General features: G+C 54.0%; 2 protein-coding genes across 5 annotated transcripts; one reads left to right on the top strand and one right to left on the bottom strand.

Moving 5' to 3' along the window:
* Positions 1 to 1,349: 1,349 nt before the first annotated feature.
* Positions 1,350 to 9,974, bottom strand: EME2 (essential meiotic structure-specific endonuclease subunit 2). 4 transcript variants are annotated; one of them, XM_054843549.1, is made up of 10 exons: positions 9,660 to 9,785; positions 8,157 to 8,277; positions 7,724 to 7,944; positions 6,880 to 7,016; positions 5,822 to 5,914; positions 4,808 to 4,932; positions 3,810 to 3,915; positions 2,925 to 3,040; positions 2,283 to 2,472; positions 1,350 to 1,687 (listed from the first exon to the last, which is right to left on the bottom strand). In XM_054843549.1, exons 2-10 carry the CDS (start codon positions 8,231 to 8,233, stop codon positions 1,517 to 1,519), a joined length of 1,236 nt encoding a protein of 411 aa, XP_054699524.1. In that variant the 5' UTR covers positions 8,234 to 8,277; positions 9,660 to 9,785; the 3' UTR covers positions 1,350 to 1,516. The 4 variants fall into 4 exon arrangements, with proteins under 4 accessions (XP_054699524.1, XP_054699521.1, XP_054699522.1 ...); XM_054843546.1 differs by lacking the exon at positions 7,724 to 7,944 and having other exon boundaries at positions 9,660 to 9,974; XM_054843547.1 differs by lacking the exon at positions 9,660 to 9,785 and having other exon boundaries at positions 8,157 to 8,508.
* Positions 9,975 to 10,029: 55 nt separating this feature from the next.
* Positions 10,030 to 14,179, top strand: NME3 (NME/NM23 nucleoside diphosphate kinase 3). The gene is made up of 5 exons (XM_054843581.1): positions 10,030 to 10,163; positions 10,265 to 10,395; positions 10,796 to 10,897; positions 11,257 to 11,369; positions 12,344 to 14,179. Exons 1-5 carry the CDS (start codon positions 10,118 to 10,120, stop codon positions 12,459 to 12,461), a joined length of 510 nt encoding a protein of 169 aa, XP_054699556.1. The 5' UTR covers positions 10,030 to 10,117; the 3' UTR covers positions 12,462 to 14,179.
* Positions 14,180 to 17,242: the final 3,063 nt, after the last annotated feature.

The raw sequence follows: 17,242 nt of genomic DNA, 5'->3' as shown, positions 1-17,242 counted from the left end.
GCAGGGTTTTGTACTGCCGGTCCCTGGCAGGTTACACTGGGACAAACCACCCCAAACCCCAGCCTGAGAATCGGTGCCGCTCCTGCGCGCACAACAGCCCCTCACCGAGAGTTCTGGGTCGTGCTGGGGGGAAATGCTGGATTAGAGCCTGGGCCAGCAACTAATCCAGTAGGCCTGGTACCGCTGCCAGCAAATGGCAGGCAGGAGAGCCTGCCTGCTCTTCTGCATCCCAGCTACCCTCAGATTTTAGGCAGGAGAGAGGAGGGAAAAGCGCTTTAGCTGCTCCTTGCAGAAGAGGACTCGAGCACTGGCTGGGAACACGCTGCGCAGCAAGAGGAGGGCTCAGGTGCTTAAGCCCACCTTGTGTCTTGCTGCCAGGACAGGCTGGCTCAGGGAGCCCAGCCCGGAGCTGACCCAGCCAGAGGCCACGTCTGGCAGCTCAGCTTCCTCCTGCTTACACCCCTCGACGCTGAAGCAGCACCGCTCTGAGAGCGGATGGGCAGGAAAGGGCAGGGAGCATGGCAGCAGAATCACGCGGGGTCTGCTGCTCCTGCCGGACTGGATGCCATCGCCATTCCAGTCCCTGCGGATTCTGACTGCTTTGGTGCTGCAGCCAGAAAGAACAGCCCTGCTGGGTTGCTCCTCCCCAGGAACCAATTCAGGTGTGAGCAGATGGAAGCAGAAGAATCCCTGGCAAGTTGGCATTGCTTTGAGCCAGCGAACTGTGGTTCACAGGAGGAAATTTGGGGGGGTTCTGGGTCACTGTGGAAGGCACTAGGGGGTCCCTGACCCCTGCTGTCCTGGCTGCTGCTATTTCTGAGTAAAAAAACCAGAGCCTTTGCTTTGGGAAAACAGAATCCCATCCCAACCCACATTGCACATGGAATTTTCTGGAGCTTATCTGGTATTTCCTCATGTTGGGAGTTCAGCCAACTCCCCTGCCCTAAGCAACCTGTTACCCCAAGGATGTGGTTCCTCTCTGTCCAGCTGGTTTTGACAGTTGGCAAACATTTTCCAAAGTACCTCCAGCAGGACCCACCTGCCTAAGGAAGCCACGAGCAAGACCTATGGTAACGCGTCCGGTCTCACCAGGGAGCCAGTGGGACGTTACAAGTCAGGACAGAAAGCAGAAAACATTTGGCTTGCTCAACACCTCTCCTGAAGGGCAGCGCAGGACAGACTCACCCTGCAGCCATCTCAGCGGAGGAGCTGATCCTGCGCTGCTTTCGCATCCAGCCTCTGTTCCAGCCATCCCTTAGCTCTCTTAGGAGACAACCAGCTTTCCAGCCAGGGGGACAGAAAGCTGGGGCAGCTAAAAGAGGAAAGGAGAGCCAAGAGGCTGAAGAAAGCATCTGCAACAAGACATTTATTGATGGGCAAGTCTCTGTTCTGAAATAGAATCAGCTGTTTCTCCTGGCTGGGCTCCCAGTAGCCCCACCGTGCCAGCAGCAGCTCCGCCACTGCCGAGCCTTGGCAGATAAAACGAGGCGGCTGACCGGCATGGCCCACGGTCCCTCTATGTGCTCAGGTCCAGGACAAGGTCGGGGTCAGTGGATACCATGAAAAGGTAGATACGGCGGGATAGGTCTGGCCCAACGCGACGGTCTTTCCCGCTGATGTCCGATTTCACTGGGATGTCACTCAGCAGGAGTCGTTTTTCATCTTCTGTGCTGCATTCTTGGTAGGCCTTTGAGCACGCAAGAGAAGGAAGCAGTTAGCACAGATGCTCTAAGAGAAGACTCTAATCTCCCCTGCAAGGCTCAATCCCATCGTTACAATGAGGATCTGTAACTGAGCTTTCATCCAAACATACCAGAATCAGGATAAAACTCGGAACGAGATTATCACTTGCAAACAGACCTCACACACTCACAGTTGTGTGTTGCCCCTCCAGTGTACAAGGAGAACACTGGAAAGCCACTTCTGAAGCAGCTACGCTTCAGAGCAAAGCTCCAGGGGAAGAAAAAGGAGAGGAGAGTATTTGACTACATGAGACTTTTTTTAAAAAGTTCTGTCACGGTTCCTAATAAACGGAAAGAGTTTATGTGACTAATACTCACAAGAACAAGCACTTGCTGATAAAAATGTGTCTTCATAAATAGGCTAAGCTGGTGTCAGAAGGGTCAGACAGCAACTCGGGCTAATCCTGCTCCCCCAACACCTCACTGAGCCAGTCTGGCTCAGGAACCAGCAGAAAGCGAAGGGGAGCAGGGAGAGGGACCGTTTAGTGAGCTAAATCAGCTCCCTGAAGGGTCAGGACACCAAGGGGTTTGAGGGCTTACCTGTAACAGGAGGCTTGGGGAGGGATATGCTTCTGCTATAGCTGCTGCTGTTGCAGGGCTGACTCTGTTAAACTGCTGGATTTGTCTCTTCCACACCTGCCAGAGTCCTGTGCCATCCTTCTCCACTCGCACCCCGCTGGCCCAGGCCCCGGCAGCGCAGAAAGGCAACTCCTGCGACTCCAGCTGCCTCCTGCAGACAGACCGACTGCTGAGAGCAAGACCTGGGGCTGGTGCATGCACTGAGCACAGGCCTGCAGACCCCAGACGCTGCAGCCTTCCCCCAGCATTAAGCAGCAGGCTTCCTTCTAAAACCTCTTTCTACCCCGGACTAATATTTTTCCCCTCCTCATAATTTCTTTCCTTTCCTGGAAAGTTCCAGAACACCTTGGTGAAAAGGTTTTCCTAAGGCTGTCATTTTCCCACTTTTCCTCATGCTGAATCACCACTATATTCACCATGAGAACAGCAGATTTTCATTGGCACGGCGACTGAAAATCATCTTGAGACACATCTAGTCTGGGCCCGTACACTGACGGCATCAAGGACAGGCTGGCAGCCGCACATAAACGTTCCTGTAACTTCCACTGAGGTTTCCCAAAGCTCTGGGCTTGGGGCGTGACCGAGTCCAGCGAGGCGACTCACTTGTACGGGCGTTTTGCTATTGCCTTTGTCAGCGCAGAAACATGCTGGCCAAATTCCTGCCACGTGTCTAGGAACAGCACTTCCATGTTACCCCACAGCTGCAGCACCACCAGCGCCTGGAGGAGAGGCGACAAGAGGTGAAACACCTAACATGCCGACCGACGGGACGCGGACAGGCTCGGGGGGGCCAGCAGCCCCTCCTTAAGCCTCGGCCAGTAGCACTGGCGTCAGCCCTGGCCATCAACGGCACCCAGCGAGAGGTGGGGAAAAGGAAAAATCATGGGTAGGACACATCCCTCGGCAGGATGAAGCTGGGCTGGGGCTGGAAGGGGAGGGAGGCTGGGCTGCCTGCATTAGCTCTGTTTACAGAGCGCCGCAGCAAAGCCTGCTCATCCTTCTTAGCTCCCAGTAAGCCAGCGAGTCATAACCCTCTTTGGAGCACACTCAGGCAGGGCAGGAATTTAGTTCAAGGGATATCAAGTAAGGGCTTAGATGGTATTTGACCTAGTTTATGACTGCTGCAGCATCACAAGTATTCCTGCTCTGCTGTGGGACACAGGCTCTGCAAGGCAGAGACCTGAGCAAGAACCAACAGCTCCTTTCACAGCTAACTGGGCAGTTCTTGGTGGGGCTGGGGAGGGGAGCCTGGATCAGCTCCGAACCAGGGTCTTAAGAACGAGAGGCTCCAAACCGTGCCTCACAGTCTGCAGTCCCTCTTTGATCCCAATGCTGGCCAGGGTGAAGAGGGATGCATGCGGATGCAACCAGATCCAAGCCAGCCACCACCTGTCCTGGCAAAGCATTCCTTACACACACGAGCTCACTGGTGGGAGCCTTTTCTGCACAGCTCAACCCCAAGTAACATAAAAATTCAAGAAGTTTTACCTCCAGTATCTCCTCCTGAGTCATAGACAGCTCTGGGCCAGGCTGGGAGCTGGGACGCTGCTTTCCGGGGCTCAGCGCCTGCTGCCTGCCCTGCTCCTGGTTACGCCTGTAAACAAGACACGCCGCTCACACACAAACTCTACGTATTCGCACCTCAGGGCTACTGTCTGATTAAGAGGAAAAGGCCCACCCACATCTGCTACCTCCCGATTTGACTTGAAGCTGGAGACAAAGGTGTCGAGTTTGCTCCAGGCTGCCTGCTGCCTGGCTGCGGGGGGCTCCCCTGTGAGGGAGAGGAGACCCAAACCCAGGGTGAGAGCCGCTCGGTTCCTCTGCTGGCAGAACTCAACAAGCCATGGCTGACTTGTTTTAAACATAACACTCTCAGTAAAATTTATCCTCACAGGCTTAAGTGAGAAAGAGCCCAGGAGGTGGTGAGACAAATGCTCTCCCTGGGAAATACTCCAGACAGGACAGGAGAGACCCAGCTACTGTAGCTGTGTAATGCAGGGAACTCTGGAAGCGATCACACCGTCACCACAGAGGAGATTCCTTTGCCGTGCACGTACACGGACAGGAAGGACGCAGGCATTGGGAGCGGCACACGAATGGGACATTAGGGGACAAGAAAAGGGCTCCAGGCATTGAACATCTCCCTACTTTGAGCTGCACACACTGCTGGGAACAGAAGGGCAATTCAGCAAGAGCAGTTCCCTCAGCTCCTCCGTGCCACTGCGGCCCTCCGCCTGGGTTCCAGAGCCCTGTGAACCCCTTCTGGCTGCCAGATCCTCAGAGACTGCAGCACACGCACGAACAAAGTACACCCTCAAGACTGCAAAACCCAAGTCCCGGCCCCCATGAGCGTGGGCTTTGTGATTCACAGCCACCACGCTGGCACCGAGCGTCAGCAGCTCAGCCCCAAAGGTGTCCCCCCTGCAGACACACTGATCTCCACCTGCTGTGAGCTTCCCTGGCACCGCCGCTCGCCTGGCACGTACCGCCTGTAGGCGTCCAGCCCAACGACGGCCAAGCTGTAGGTTTTGGTGGAGGAGCCCTCCAGACCAGCCAAAGGCAACACTTGGTTCAGGTCAGGCTGACTTGCTGATGGAGCATTGACAAAACTCTGAAGCAAGACAAATCACACGCAAGTCTGTAGCAGACTTCCTCTCCAAAACACTCCTCCCCAGCTCCGGCAGGACAGCGGGGCCTTCCAAGGTTCATCTCATCGGTGGGAACGGGCAGGAGCCAGCCTCAGACTGCAGCAGAGCACGTTGCCTTTGGGCAAGCACCACGTGCCGCATCTGCCGATGTCCCACTCCTCCTTCTGGCTCACCTTTTTCCCCTGGAGTGTTAGCACTGAGCCCAGAATCTGCCTACTCTAGCCTGTCATTCTCTAGTCTTGGACGGGGCTGGATGGACGGGGAACTTCACAGGAGAGAAGCACAGGCTGCCAAGACAGGTATAAATAGAACGCTGTAGGACTGCACAGAAATGAGAACGCAAATCTCTGTGCTTCAAAATCATAGAATCATAGAATATCCTGAGTTGGAAGGGACCCATAAGGATCATCGAGTCCAACTCCTGGCTCCACACAGGACCAGCCGAATCAGAGCATATGACTGAGAGCGTTATCCAGATGCATGCGTTTCCAAGGACTCTGTACTCTAAACATTTCTTTCAAGCAAATCTTTTATGGACACCACGAGAATGGAAAAGCTAAATGCGAGGAAAGGCAAGTGTGGCCTGCCCAGCTCCCCTCTGAGGAAAGCAGCATCCTCTCCCAGGGTTAAAGGCGGGTGCCTGCGTCCCATCCCTACAGACCTCCTGCTGTACTCAGGGCTTCTCCCACAAGCTCTCTCCTTTCAAACCGCCCGCCCTCTGTAACACAGCTTTGTTTCAGGGTGGAGCAAGGGCCGTTTTGAATGAACCCACCCTCCCCTTCTGCGTCCACCTAGCAAAGTGACCCTGCTGTAGAGCACTTCGTGTAGGTCTGGCTCAGGGATCTGTATCACCTGGGTTAGGGAAAAGAGGCGCTTAAGAAAATCTTCTGGTTCTACCAACACCAACACCTCCTTCTCCTCTTCAGTCTTCACCATGGGGCCATCCTAAAGAAGACGAAATCATTTCCAGCACAAGCTGGGGGCCAGCATTAAAGCAGACAGCAAGTCTCCGCCTCTGCAGAGCCCACACCGTAAGAGGCACTGACACTCGTAAGGCTACGTCAGTACTACGCTGGGGAAAGGCCATGGCTGAACTGAAAAGTAAAACCCCTCCCTGAACAAGCAGATCACTGAAGGTGCAAATATAGCCTGGCGAGGAAGGCAGTGACAACTGCAGAAGTTGCTAACTAAGGCGAAAGGACACAAAGTGGCTTTGTCTGCACTGCACACTGTGAGATGACCACATTATCTGCACCTACATCATCTGTGCTCTATTATATGATCACAGTATCTGCAGTGTTTTATCCAGCAACAGCAAAAATAGAGTTCTGCCTCCGCCTGAAATTCCTGTAGCGGGGATGAGCACGAGAACAGCCTACCTCAGCCTCCGCTGCCACGCAGATACCGCTTGACACATTTCCTAAACCAAACTGAAATGGGGACGGAATTTGGTACCGGAAGGTGCCTGCCCTTTCAGGTTCCCACTGAGCCGGGTTCAAGAAGCAATCACGGGCTTTCCAAATGAGGGGCCCTGCAGCAAATTTGCCCAGCCTCTTCCTGACGTGCAGCTGTTGCCCATGGTAGCATGCCACGCACAACATCTGGGCTGGAACTGCTGCCAAGTATCCAGGTGAAATCTCTGTGTGAATGACTTGCGGTGGTCTCATTCTTGCTTGCTATAGGTTCCCTGGGCTCACCCTAGATGCACACCTGCCTAAGCTCGTGAGATGGAGATGTTTAAAAGACGTTGACTTTGAAATAATCCATTCCCCAAGCCAACTGGTCACCAGTCATCAGCATTTCTGAGGCTGGTGACTCCAATGCCCAGCCTAGAGAGGCAAGTCAAAGCTTTCTCCCTACAGCACATCACTTCCCAGTTTACATGTACAGAGAAGAAGAGAAAGACTCACTGGTGAGGACAGAGTGTTTGGCATGTTTCTCCTCCAGGTTATGCTGCAGGGAATTGCCTGAGGCTCAAAAGAATATTTACAGTCCAAGGAACTTAAAATCTTCACCCAGGCGTCTGAGCCAGGGTCTTTGAGGAGACCTGTGGGGGAGGACAGAACAATCCTGACATCAGAAAGAGAGGTATTTCTTCAGTGGTAATAAACAACAACAAAAACACAAGTGCAAAATGAGGAGTTCTACAAGCATGGGAACTCTGGCTTCCTACAGCGTGTGCGCTTGCTGGCTGGCTGAGTTATTGACTTCTTTTTTGACCATCTCTGCAGGCACCTACAAAGCTGTCCTTCTTCACTCCAGCCAAGTACCTGGACAGTGACAAGCAATTTGCCACGAGGACTCTAAAAATCAGCTCTTGCATTCTAGTTATTAAAGGCAAGCTTTCAAAGCCGGCTCTTCTGTTCCCTCAAAATGTAATTTTATTAAATTTGAAAAAACATAATTACTTTTGATATTTCTCTCTCTTGATGAAAGAAGATCAAAATTAGCCAACATGCTGAACAATTAGTCATGAGGAAGCCAGGTTCCACCACCTGTGCACAGCCCCGTACTCTTAATTATTAGCTCTGCAAGTACTGTCAATCGTAGCTAACGCGAGTCGACACCATCCTTACAGCTGTCTGTAACCTCATCAAACCGAGCATTTGAACTGTTTTCTCTGACAGATACCTGCTCTAGACCGAATTTATTTGAGATGTTTCAACAAAATAGCGCAACTATTTCTAAGAAAACACGAGAGGAGGGTTAACAACGTGCTGTTTGTCCACCTTAAAAATATCAACGCTGTTTTACAAGGGAGCTTTGCCAGCGGGACTGCCTGGCCCAGCCCCAAGCTGCTCCCCAGGGCGAGATGGACCTCAGGGTGCAGGGCTGGGTGCTGCGGGCAGGGCGCAGGCAGAGCGCTCCTCCATGCTGCCTGCACTCCCTCTGCCGGCACCCGGGAAGAGGAGGAGAAAAGCCTCTGGCTGGTGTAGTGGAGAGGAGGGTTGGGAAGGCAGGAGCGGGGTTGACACCTAGGCAGGAATGGGGCAGAAGAGATGAGCAAGAACTAAATTGATCAGCACCGGGGCAGAGGGGAATGTGAAACCCAAGGACAGAGAGAAACTCTGAGGACTGATATAATGGCCGCAGCAGAGTTTTTAAAGTGAAAAATCACATGGTGTTTTCTGCGGCGAGCTGTGCGTTACACCAGCCAGCCTGCCCCCGCTCAAACGGGATCGCTCACCTGGAAAAAGACTGTGAAAATACACTTCTGGAACCTCCACCGCCTCCCGAGGCTGTACGCACGACTTCACAGCACATTCCACAACAGAAAACATGACGGTATTTATCCCACAAAGACTTTTCTACTGGCAGAATAATAAGCACAACAACAGGCCTGTGTTGGAGCAAACAGGGACAATCTTCCTCAGGCAAAGCCATGCTATAAGCCCCCAAAATACAACCTCTAGTTATTTTATCAGTGCAAACACGGTAATAAGTTACTCAAAACCGTGTTGGATAAAGCACCCATCCAGAGGACCAACAGAACCTGCCCAAGATCTGTGTGGAGGAGAGCGAGCAGACCAACACATCTCTAAACAGTGTTTAAGTATACAAAACACATATCCTTAAAAACATGTTTAGTTAAACAAATCTTGCCATTAGCAATTAGCAGTGGAGTGAACACATAGCATAAAGATATTGTAATCAGCAAAAAGTACCGCACAACAGATGCTATCAAACAAAGCAATTCAAGGTATAATGCTTGCGGATCTAATTGCACGTGCACAGTGATGGGTTGCAGCGTGGATTCAAGCCGCTGGGGACCGGGACGCAGCATCACCCTTGTCGCACCCACCGTTCTGCAGGGAAAGCCACGCAGCGACCCCGGGCTGCCCAGGCAAGCTGCAGGGCGAGGAATGGGCCAGCAGCCCCGCTCCCCACGGGACAGAGGATTAGAAACATGCTCCAGGCAGTCAGATGCGTCAGGGGATCGGCAGCGGCACTTGCGAGTGCCAGGAAAGAGCCAGGATCCCAGGGACACGCTGGTGGCCAGCACTGCAAAATAAGTCACCTCATTTTCTGCCAACAATGCTCTGTGCCGTGACCTACGGGGTCCTGACACCCTGAACGTCCTCCCTGACCAGGCACAGACCCAGCCCTCTGTGAGGCACCTGGAGGCGTTGGTATTTCCAGAGGCTTATCTTGGAGCGGGCCCAAGAAGCGAGTTCCAGATAGCACGTAACATCGCCCAGCCCAAGCAGGCGATCGAGCTCGGGACTGCAGGTCTTCTTACCTCTTCATAACGACCCTCGAGAAAGTGAACAAATTAACAGCCGGGAGCTCGCAGCCCCAGAACTAGATCAGGGACACACGTTTTATAGAGAGGAGCTCCCGGAGCCGTCTGGCGCTGAAGCACTGCCCTTGTGCTTCGGCAACCCGCCCGGAGAAGTGAAGAGCTCATTTTCCGGAGGTGCCAGCCCGGAGGGGTTGGTCGTCTCTCCGTGATGCTCAGGAACAAGGCAGGGACCACCGCAGCTGCCCATTGCAACCTAACCACAGCTAGTCTGCAGTCACGACAGCAACGACGGAGCTAACGAAGCCAAAAGGGCCTAATGAGCACCCGGGGGGGCTGCGCAGAGCCCAGGCCACCAGCCCAGGAGCAGCTCAGAGGTGACACCGGGCAGGCAGGAGGCCCTGGCTGTCCCACCCCGGGCCCCCGCCGCCCACCTGGGTCGGCGCACACCTCCATCAGCCGCAGGCACCGCTCCGGCCGCAGGAGCCGCCACGCCGCCGCCTCCTCCCGCCGCCTCCGCTTCTCCAGCGCCTGCTGCTCCTTCCGCCGCTCCCGCTCCCGTCTCCTGGCTGCGGCCTCCCCGGGGACCCTCCGCCGTCTCGGCCGGCCAGCCGGGCCCTCCGCGGAACGAGAACCGGTCGCAGCAGCCGCCGCCGCACGGGGGCCAAGGGGCTCGGGCTCGGACTCGGGCTCCGACTCGGAGACCGCCCAGGCGGCGGCTCGCCGGGCCTCACAGCCCGGGCCACACCGCTCGCTCCCAGCCATGACCGGACGGCGGTAACCGGCGGGCTGCGGGCCCCGCCCATTGCCATGGGAACGGGGACGGCGCCACCCTCTATGGGCCCCGCCGGCTCCTCAGCCCCGGCACGATCGTTCCGCCTTGGGGCGGGTGTCGGGGCGGTGTCGCCATGATCTGCCTGGTGCTGGGCCTCTTCGCCGGCCTCTTCCAGAGCGGTGCGGGCCGGGACCCCGCTCCCCCTGTGCCCCCCGCGGCTGAGGGGCCCGGGATGGCCCCCTTTCCCACCCCCCCTGACGCCTCCGTCCTCTCCTTCCAGCCTGCAGCGGGGCCAACGAGCGCACCTTCGTGGCCATCAAACCGGACGGGGTCCACCGGCGCCTGGTCGGGGAGATCATCCGGCGGTTCGAGAGGAAGGGCCTGCAGCTGGTGGGCATGAAGCTCCTGCAGGTGAGCGGCCCGGGCCCCGCTGCCCAGGCTGGAGCAAGGCCCCTGTGGCCCCGTACCGGGGGCATCTGTCGTCCTTCGGGCACCGGCCCCTCGCAGGTCGGAGGGGCGCTGGCCTCCGGAGGGGCGATTCCCGCCGTGGGGAGATGCCTGCCCTCCGACTGCGGCCCTGCGCCAGAGCTGGTTTAAGCTGGTGGGTGTTGTTCCTCTGAGCTGGATGCTTCTCCGCTCCCTGCATCAGGCGTCAGCAAAGTAAAGCCGTTACGCTCTGGAAGTGAGCGTCCGTGCGGGAGCTTAATTGTAACGTGCACTGTCCAGCTTCAGCTCCGTTCTCAGGTGCAGACCTTGCCCAAATCCCCGCTCCTGCTCCGAGCAGACTAAGCTTTGTGCTCTTTGTGCTCAGGCCTCGGAGGAGCTGTTGAAGGAGCACTACGTCGCCCTGCGTGACCGTCCCTTCTACGGCCGGCTGGTGAAGTACATGAGCTCTGGGCCCGTGGTGGCCATGGTGAGTGCTGGCCAGGTTCTCCAGAACCAAGGAACAGAAAGTAAGCGCAATGTTTAAGCAGCATTGGCTTGTGGTACGATGGAAACAAGGTGGCCTCTCTCCAGAGGGCCTCTTGAAGCTGTACTGAACTGCAAGGGTGTTTTCTGTGGTAAATTAAATCCACCGACAATTCTGATTATTTTCCAAAATCAACTTTTGAAGACTATTTATACAGAGAGACCCTTTCCTGTCTCTCACCCAGGTGGATCAGATGTGGAATTTAGAGGACAGACAATAGGATCTGCTGGGGCAGTTGTGGAAGCTGATTCTTGTTTTGCTGTAGGTCTGCGTAGCTGATTCTTGTTTTTGCTGTCACATAGGTCTGGCAGGGCCTGGATGTGGTCAAGACAGTTCGCACAATGATTGGGGAGACTAACCCAGCCGAATCCCGGCCTGGCACCATCCGAGGAGACTTCTGCGTTGAAGTCAGCAAGTGAGAACGTTGGCTTTTTCTTCTCTCAGTATTTCAGGGCGTCCTGTCCAGGCATTCCTGCCCGAGCTACGCGAGTCTGCGTCCGCAGAGCAGAGCTGCTCCCTTCTGTGCTTGGATCAGAGCTGTCTCCCTCTGACAGCTCACAGAGCAGCCCTGGCAGGAGGAGCTGACCTCTGCCTCCTGGCGCTGGCTTTGCCAGGAGGAGGAACCTGGGCTTGTGTCTTTCCTGCCTCCTGAGGCTTTCTCAGCAGATGGGGTTTGCTTGTCTCTGGGGAATCAGGACAGTGAAGAGGAAGGGAGGAGGCCTCTCGGCCCTTTCTTGGGGGAGCAGGGCACCTGGAGAGCTGTTGTAGCTCCACCGGGCATCTGAGTCTGCAACAAAAGCCAAGTGGAAGCTCTACACACATTTAGGGCTCTTCACTGGTGAAGATCCACCAGCTGTGACCTCGGGTGGCTGCAGCCTGGCTTGGGGTAGACCCCGCTTTTATCGAACGCCCCTGCGTTAGGTTTCTGTTCCATGGTGCCTGATACCAAACCTGCTTCGTAGGATCTACTTTGACGGAAGGGGGGAAAAACGATTGGACTCGATGACCTTAGAGGTCCTTTTCATCCTTAAAGATTCTATGATTAAAATCTGGCGGCAAAACTTGAATTACTGACATAAAACCAAGGCAAACCCCAGAACAATAGCCACTTGTAGCTCCTCCTGAGCAAACAAATGGTTCCTCATCGTAGGAGGGAGGAGTGCAGGGAACCGGCAGCTCCTGCACATCCATGGCCATGTTCACCTTAACCACCCACAGCCCCTGAGCTGGAAGGAGCAGAGCAGCCATGCGGTGGGAAGGAATATTGCAGGATGTGACCAGCTCAATAGGTTTAATTAAATTGGTCAAGGTGAAACTTTCCAAGCTGCAGCTTCCCTCTCCGGCCTTTCTCTGCTTAGTGCCAGCCGATCCCGTTCTTCTTCCCCACAGGAATGTGATCCATGGCAGCGACTCGGTTGAGAGTGCCCAGCAGGAGATTTCCCTCTGGTTCCGCCCGGAGGAGCTGACTTGCTGGGAGGACACGGCCGAGCACTGGATCTACGCATGACAAGAACACTCTGAGGGAAATACATTTTCCTGACCGGGCACGAGGCGTCTCCATCCCATTCCATCGCAGCCACTCGGGCTGGCTGTGGATCCTGCCATGGCGTCATGTGCTGTGGGGGGGTTTGTTCTGCGTGTGGGTGGAGGGGTCCTGGGAGCTGGTTTTTGTGTGTAGCTCTGCGGTTCACCTCCCTGCAGTAGCAGCTATTTATTTTTTTTTGTTCTCTGTTATAGTAAGTAGTTGGTATTGTTGCTCTGTTTGCTGCAGCATCTTAAATCCCAGATAGCTCAAGGTGATTTATTGAAGGAAAGTGAAAACTGGGCTCTGTTCTCCTTGCCACTGGGAGAGGTGCTCTGGCCACCACAAGGTGATGTGGTCAGTATCGTCTGCCTGCATTTCTGTAAGGTTCTTCAAAGGCTTTTACAGAATTCGGCTGCTTTGGGACAAGGGGGGAAGCTCCCCCCCTGGGGTAAGACCTGGGTCCAAGACAAGGAGTGAAGGACAGGACAAACTCGCTCGCCCTTGGTGGGAGTTCTGTCGCATGCTGTACCTCCGTGGTGACTGACACGCGCTCGTGAAGCTGTAGCACTGCGCAAACCACAGGAATAGAAGGGGGAGAGTGAGGTGGGGAAGGATTTGTAGATTTGGGATCGAGGAGGACTGTTTAGTGCAGGCTGCGGAGTTCTGGCACCGAGCTCTGGGAGATCCTGAGAGCTTCCTTGTCTGATGGTGGAGCTTCCCTGCAGGGAGGGTTTTGGGAACAGTTGGACACCACCCTTGCTGTCCCAAAAGCAGGCAGATCATTTACCCAGTGTGCAGTACGCCGATATACACACAGAACAGAGGTATTTTATTTATTTCATGTCTGCGCAGAGATGAGTGCTAGGTGGTAATTCCACAAAGCTAGCACACCACGCACAGAAACTACAACATATTTATCTTGATACAGGATTAGAAAAACCCACCTAAATTTATGTTAATTGGTTAGTAATTACTGCATCATCTGCTATTGGTTAAACATATTTAAATTAGCACACATGCTCCTTGAGGAGGTGGGGGGGTAATTTGCATAGTCCTTTAATTGAGTAGGTGGTCCTGATCTCCCCCTGCCCCCTTTACCTTTCCCCCAGTTACTGCAGATTTTTGGCAATCACCCAGCTCTCGGTGCTTTCTGGGGCAGGATGTTTCCTTTTCATCAGTCTCAGCTCCTCTTCAAGGATAGCTGGTAGCAAGACGTGTTTTATCACTTTCTGCTCTTCATGGGAATAGTCGTTAGCAAAGCAATGCAGTGTATTTAACCCTAAATTAAACAGTGCCTAAGCACTAACCCGAACACATTTCTGTCCCTGTAAAGTGGAAAATTCTACTTTACAGATATCACCTTAAACCTGGAACATCAAACTCCTCCGAGCTCCCTGCATAGCCTTACCGGAGTGTAAGGGCAGGGCCAGCACCGCTGCGCCCAGCTGTAGAACAGTTTAATTCCCCAGATTAAACGCAGGGAACAAGAGTAAACTCACCTCCAGGCCGGTCCTGAGCACGGTGCTGAGCAGGGAAGCGACACAGGAATCGGCACTGAGGGGACCGGGGGTCTCCAGCTGCTGCAGCCAGAACTCCTCCTGCTTCAGGACCTTCTCCCAGCAGCCATTTGGATTCCCCTTGTTCCCATAACTCCACCATTTGCTTTAATAATAATAAACTCCGGAGTCCCGTTGTCTCTCCCACTGGTTATTTTTTCCTCAGGGAAGGTGGAAGGGGTGGTGGCCGATGCCTGGCGCTGAGGGGGATGCTTCCCTTTGCCTTCTCCTTTTCCCTTCTCTGATTGCAGCAAGCACTAGCAGCACGGGCATTTGTCATTTCCCAAGAAAACTTCTGGTTTGGGTTTGCATGGCAAGGTTTTGGTAGCAGGGGGGGCTACAGGGGTGGCTTCCGCAAGAAGCTGCTAGAAGCTTCCCCCATGTCCAATAAAGCCAATGTCAGCTGGCTCCAAGATGGTACCACTGCTGGCCAAGGCCAAGCCCATCAGCACCTCTGTGATAACATATTTAAGAAGGGAAAAAAACAAGTTAGGGGGAGCTTTTGCAGCCAGAGAGAGGAGTGAGAAGATGTAAGAAGCTCTGCAGACACCCAGGTCAGTGCAGAAGGAGGGGCAGGAGGTGCTCCAGGAGTCACAGCAGAGATTCCCCTGCAGCCCATGTTGAAGCAGGCTGTCCCCCTGCAGCCCATGGAGGAAGGATGAGGGGGTGTAGAGATTCCACCTGCAGCCCATGGAGGACCCCATGCCAGAGCAGATGGAGACACCTGAAGCTGTGGCCCCATGGCCAGCAGGCTCCTGGCAAGACCTGTGGCCCCATGGAGAGAGAAGCCCACGCCAGAGCAGGTTTGCTGGCAGGACTTGTGACCCTGTGGGGGACCCACGCTGGAGCAGTTTGCTCCTGAAGGTCTGCACCCCATGGGAGGGACCCACACTGGAGCAGTTTGTGAAGGACTGCAGCCCATGGGAAGGGCCCATGCTGGACAAGTTCATGAAGGACTGTCTCCCATGGGAGGGCCCCCAGGCTGGAGCAGGGCCAGAGTGTGAGGAGTCCTCCCCCTGAGGAGGAAGGAGCAGCAGAGACACCATGTGAGGAACTGACCACAACCCCCATTCCCTGTCCCCCTGTGCCGCTGAGGGGGGAGGAGGGAGAGAAATGGGGAGTGAAGTTGGGCCAGGGAGATGGGAGGGGTGGGGGGAGGTGTTTGAAGATCTGATTTTATTTCTCATTGCTCTACTCTGTTTTGCTTGGTAATAAATTAGATTAATTTTCTCTAAGTTGAGTCTGTTTTGCCTGTGATGGTAATTGGTGACTGATCTCTCCCTGCCCTTATCTCGACCCACCAGCCTTTCTTTACACTTTTTCTCCTGTCTAGTTAAGGAGGTCAGTGATAGAGCAGCTCTGGGGGGCACGTGGCCTCCAGCCAGCGTCAACCCCACCACAACTTCAAAATTAAATGACTTGTTCCACTTCCAGCGTCCTCAGTTATCGTTAACCAGCGGGTGACACCCAGATCTGTGCAGCTGGGGCAGACTGGTTAGACTTGGCCGAAGCCATGACAGAGCCCCACAGAGTTTCGTTCACCACTCTCCAGAGCCCACCTAGCAGCAGATTTGTGAGTAATTCTGGGAAAGATGGAGAGCAGCCCCAGGACTTGGAACCGGCTGCAAAAACCGTTTGACTCGCAGTCGCTGTCTTTGAGCTGGATGATAAGCATCGTGCGGAATTTTTCTACCCAGATCTTCTGGAGAGTTGTTGAGGGAAAGTAGACGGCAGTTCTTCAGGAGACAAGGCAAGCATCCTCGTGGCCCGTGGGGAAACTATGTCGTAGCTGAAGATTTCAAAGGCTTTTTCAGTATTCCTGTTTAAGGCTGTGTGTTAGCTGTGAGGTGCTGAGAGATGGGACGAGGTGCTCAGGCACCTGGCTTGCTAGCTGCTATGAGGAGTTCTCTTCCAAAGAGCATCCAAAGGAGACGCTTCTACAGTACGTGGCTGCGTCTTTTTGGGGACCCTGCTCTGCTCATTCTTACAGTCACTCTTCAGAACTGCGTAGCCATCAGTTAACAGTTCATCCTGCTTTTTTTTTTCTCCTTCATTTTTATTTGAGAGTCAGGAGAAGCAGAGACAGGTACAGAACTAGCCGAGAGAACCCAAAACCTAGAGACTCTCAGAATACTGCAGCAAAGGTCGATTTGGCTGAGCTTCTGCCTGGATGTGCTAGTGGTGATGGGTTTAACGCATGGGGTTTTGGTGGCAGTGTGACAGGATGGATTCTGATGTTTTTGTCTCTCATTTCTACAGAAGAAAGACCCTGCTGATCCCTTTAATGATGACGAAAAGGAAAGGCATAAAGTGGAGGCTCTTGCTCGGAAGTTTGAAGAAAAATACGTATGTTTTTCTTCTTATTATGTTGTCCCTTAGAATGAGTAATGCTGTTCAGCTCTCAACCAGTTAATGCTGGTTTGGTTCCACTGCTCCCATTACAGACCTGCAAAGGCTCTGGTAAAGCTTTTTGCACCACATGCATTTATTCCCTGATGAGCCCCATGCCTTCATGCCTCTCCTTCCCGCATCATGAGTCTTTGAGTGATGATGGAATCATAGAATATCTCAAGTTGGAAGGGACCCACAACTCTCCAGCCTATCCAGAGCTCTCTGTGAGGCTCTCCTACCCTTGAGGGACTCCACAGCTCCTCCTAGTTTATTATCATCAGCAAATTTCATTAATGTATATTTGATTCCTGCATCTAGAGCATTTATAAAAACATTAGAGAGCACTGGGGCTGAAGTTGAGTCCTGGGGAACCTACTGGTGACTGTCGCCAGCCTGATGTCGCCCCATTTACTGTAACTCTCTGAGCCGGACCTGTTGGCCACTTGCTCACCCAAGACATGATGGAGGTGTCTGGCTGCGTGCTGGGTAGCACATCGGCAGATACAGTATCAAAAGCTTTGCTAAAATCCAAACCCACCACATTTACTGCCTTCCCTTGATCAGCTAGATGGCTGGCCTTGTCATCAATGGAAACGAAGCTGGTTAAGCAGGAGTTTCCCCTCGTGAACGCGTGCTGGCTATGGCCAATGACTGCATTGTCTCCCAGGTGGTTTTTCAGTAACTCCCAAAATAACCTTCTCCGTAATTTTACCACGCACTGAAGTCAGACCGACAGGCCTGTAATGACAGGGTCTGCCTTCCTATCCTGCTGGAAAACTGGGACATCCCAGTCAAATGGGACCTCTCCAGACTCCC

This window comes from Grus americana, chromosome 15 (assembly GCF_028858705.1).
Source record: "Grus americana isolate bGruAme1 chromosome 15, bGruAme1.mat, whole genome shotgun sequence".
In the NCBI taxonomy this organism is placed as follows: domain Eukaryota; kingdom Metazoa; phylum Chordata; class Aves; order Gruiformes; family Gruidae; genus Grus; species Grus americana.
Note: the sequence above shows the minus strand (reverse complement) of the source record. Positions and strands in the feature narration are given on the sequence as shown.